The sequence below is a fragment of the Cyprinodon variegatus genome, unplaced genomic scaffold (assembly GCF_000732505.1).
Source record: "Cyprinodon variegatus isolate N-32 unplaced genomic scaffold, C_variegatus-1.0 Scaffold861, whole genome shotgun sequence".
NCBI classification, from domain to species: Eukaryota; Metazoa; Chordata; class Actinopteri; order Cyprinodontiformes; family Cyprinodontidae; genus Cyprinodon; species Cyprinodon variegatus.
In genome coordinates, this window is record NW_015151314.1 from 59,476 (window position 1) to 60,764 (window position 1,289).

A 1,289-nucleotide genomic window follows, 5' to 3' on the forward strand; every position below is an offset into this window, starting at 1 on the left:
CCCCGGGCGCTGCACCACTGCTCCCCGGGTGCCGCGCCATGGCAGCCCACTGCCCCCCGGGTGCCGCACCACGGCAGCCCACTGCCCCCCGGGTGCCGCACCAAGGCAGCCCACTGCCCCCCGGGCGCCGCACCATGGCAGCCCACTGCTCCCCGGGCGCCGCGCCACGGCAGCCCACTGCTCCCCGGGCGCCGCGCCACGGCAGCCCACTGCCCCCCGGGTGCCGCACCACGGCAGCCCACTGCTCCCCGGGCGCGACACCATGGCGGCCCACTGCTCCGCAAGGAGAACGGGTTAAATGCAGAGAGGGAATTTCTCCAATGTGGGATCAATAAAGTTCAGTTATTGTTATTAATATTATTATTATCTTATGGACTTTGTCTGCTGGGAAATGAACAGTTTTACCTTTTAATGATTTATTGTTTGGTCTTTAACAGGAAGCTGCTATCATCATTATTACATCACGGTTTATGGTCCAGCAGTAGTTGTCATGGCGACAGGCCGTTTCCCATTGGCTGTAATCACAGCGGTCTGGGTTAACTGCATCACATGAGGCTGAATGGGAATAAATTCAGCAGCTTTTTCTACGCAGTCTTGGAAATTGTGGGAAAAGTTTTAAATGTGTTTTAAAGTTTTCCAGGATAAATCAGAAGCGTATTTCTGTGGATGTAGCTGAAGGTTTGTCTCCTCTCTGGTTGGCAGCTGACCCAGAGGGAGGCGCTGGTGACTCTGTTGGACAACCGGACGTGGGCCAAACAGGGCGTCGCTGACGAATTCGACTACATCGGAAACTCCCAGGCCTGGAAACACCCGCAGGTCAACGTCTTCGTCACTCTGGTCCTCTTCATCATCATGAGGGTACGAACACTCAGGAGCGCTAACAGTGAGGAAACGATGCTATTCTGCTAGTCCTCCATCTTGGAAATCTGCAGTTATCATGGCAGGTAGAGAGACATGAACAAAGAAGAACACCTGAGAAAATTAAAGTTAATATTTGATCCAGTAGCCTTTGTTCCCAGAGGTCAAAGGTTTCCTGTTTTTTTCACCAGATTTGCGCTACAGGAGCGATTTTGGCCCATTCCTCCACACAGATCTTCTCTAGATCTATCAGGTTTCTCAGGAGTCTGAGCTTCCTCCCAAGATTCTCTATTGAGTATAGGTCTGGAGACTAGCTAGGCCACACCAGAACCTAGATCTGCTTCTAGCAGAGCTGCTCCTTGGTTATCCTGGCTGTGTGCTTTGGGTCATTCAATTCAGTTCTATTCATTTTATTTCTATAGCTCCAATTC

General features: G+C 52.0%; 1 protein-coding gene across 1 annotated transcript in view; it reads left to right on the plus strand.

Moving 5' to 3' along the window:
* clcn2 (chloride channel, voltage-sensitive 2) overlaps window positions 1-1,289 on the plus strand; it is a 78,655-nt gene that overhangs the window by 54,496 nt on the left and 22,870 nt on the right. The window contains exons 9-10 of the mRNA XM_015397422.1: window positions 438-535; window positions 673-858. Coding sequence (XP_015252908.1) covers window positions 438-535; window positions 673-858 — 284 coding nt within the window. The remainder of the gene's footprint in view (window positions 1-437; window positions 536-672; window positions 859-1,289) is intronic.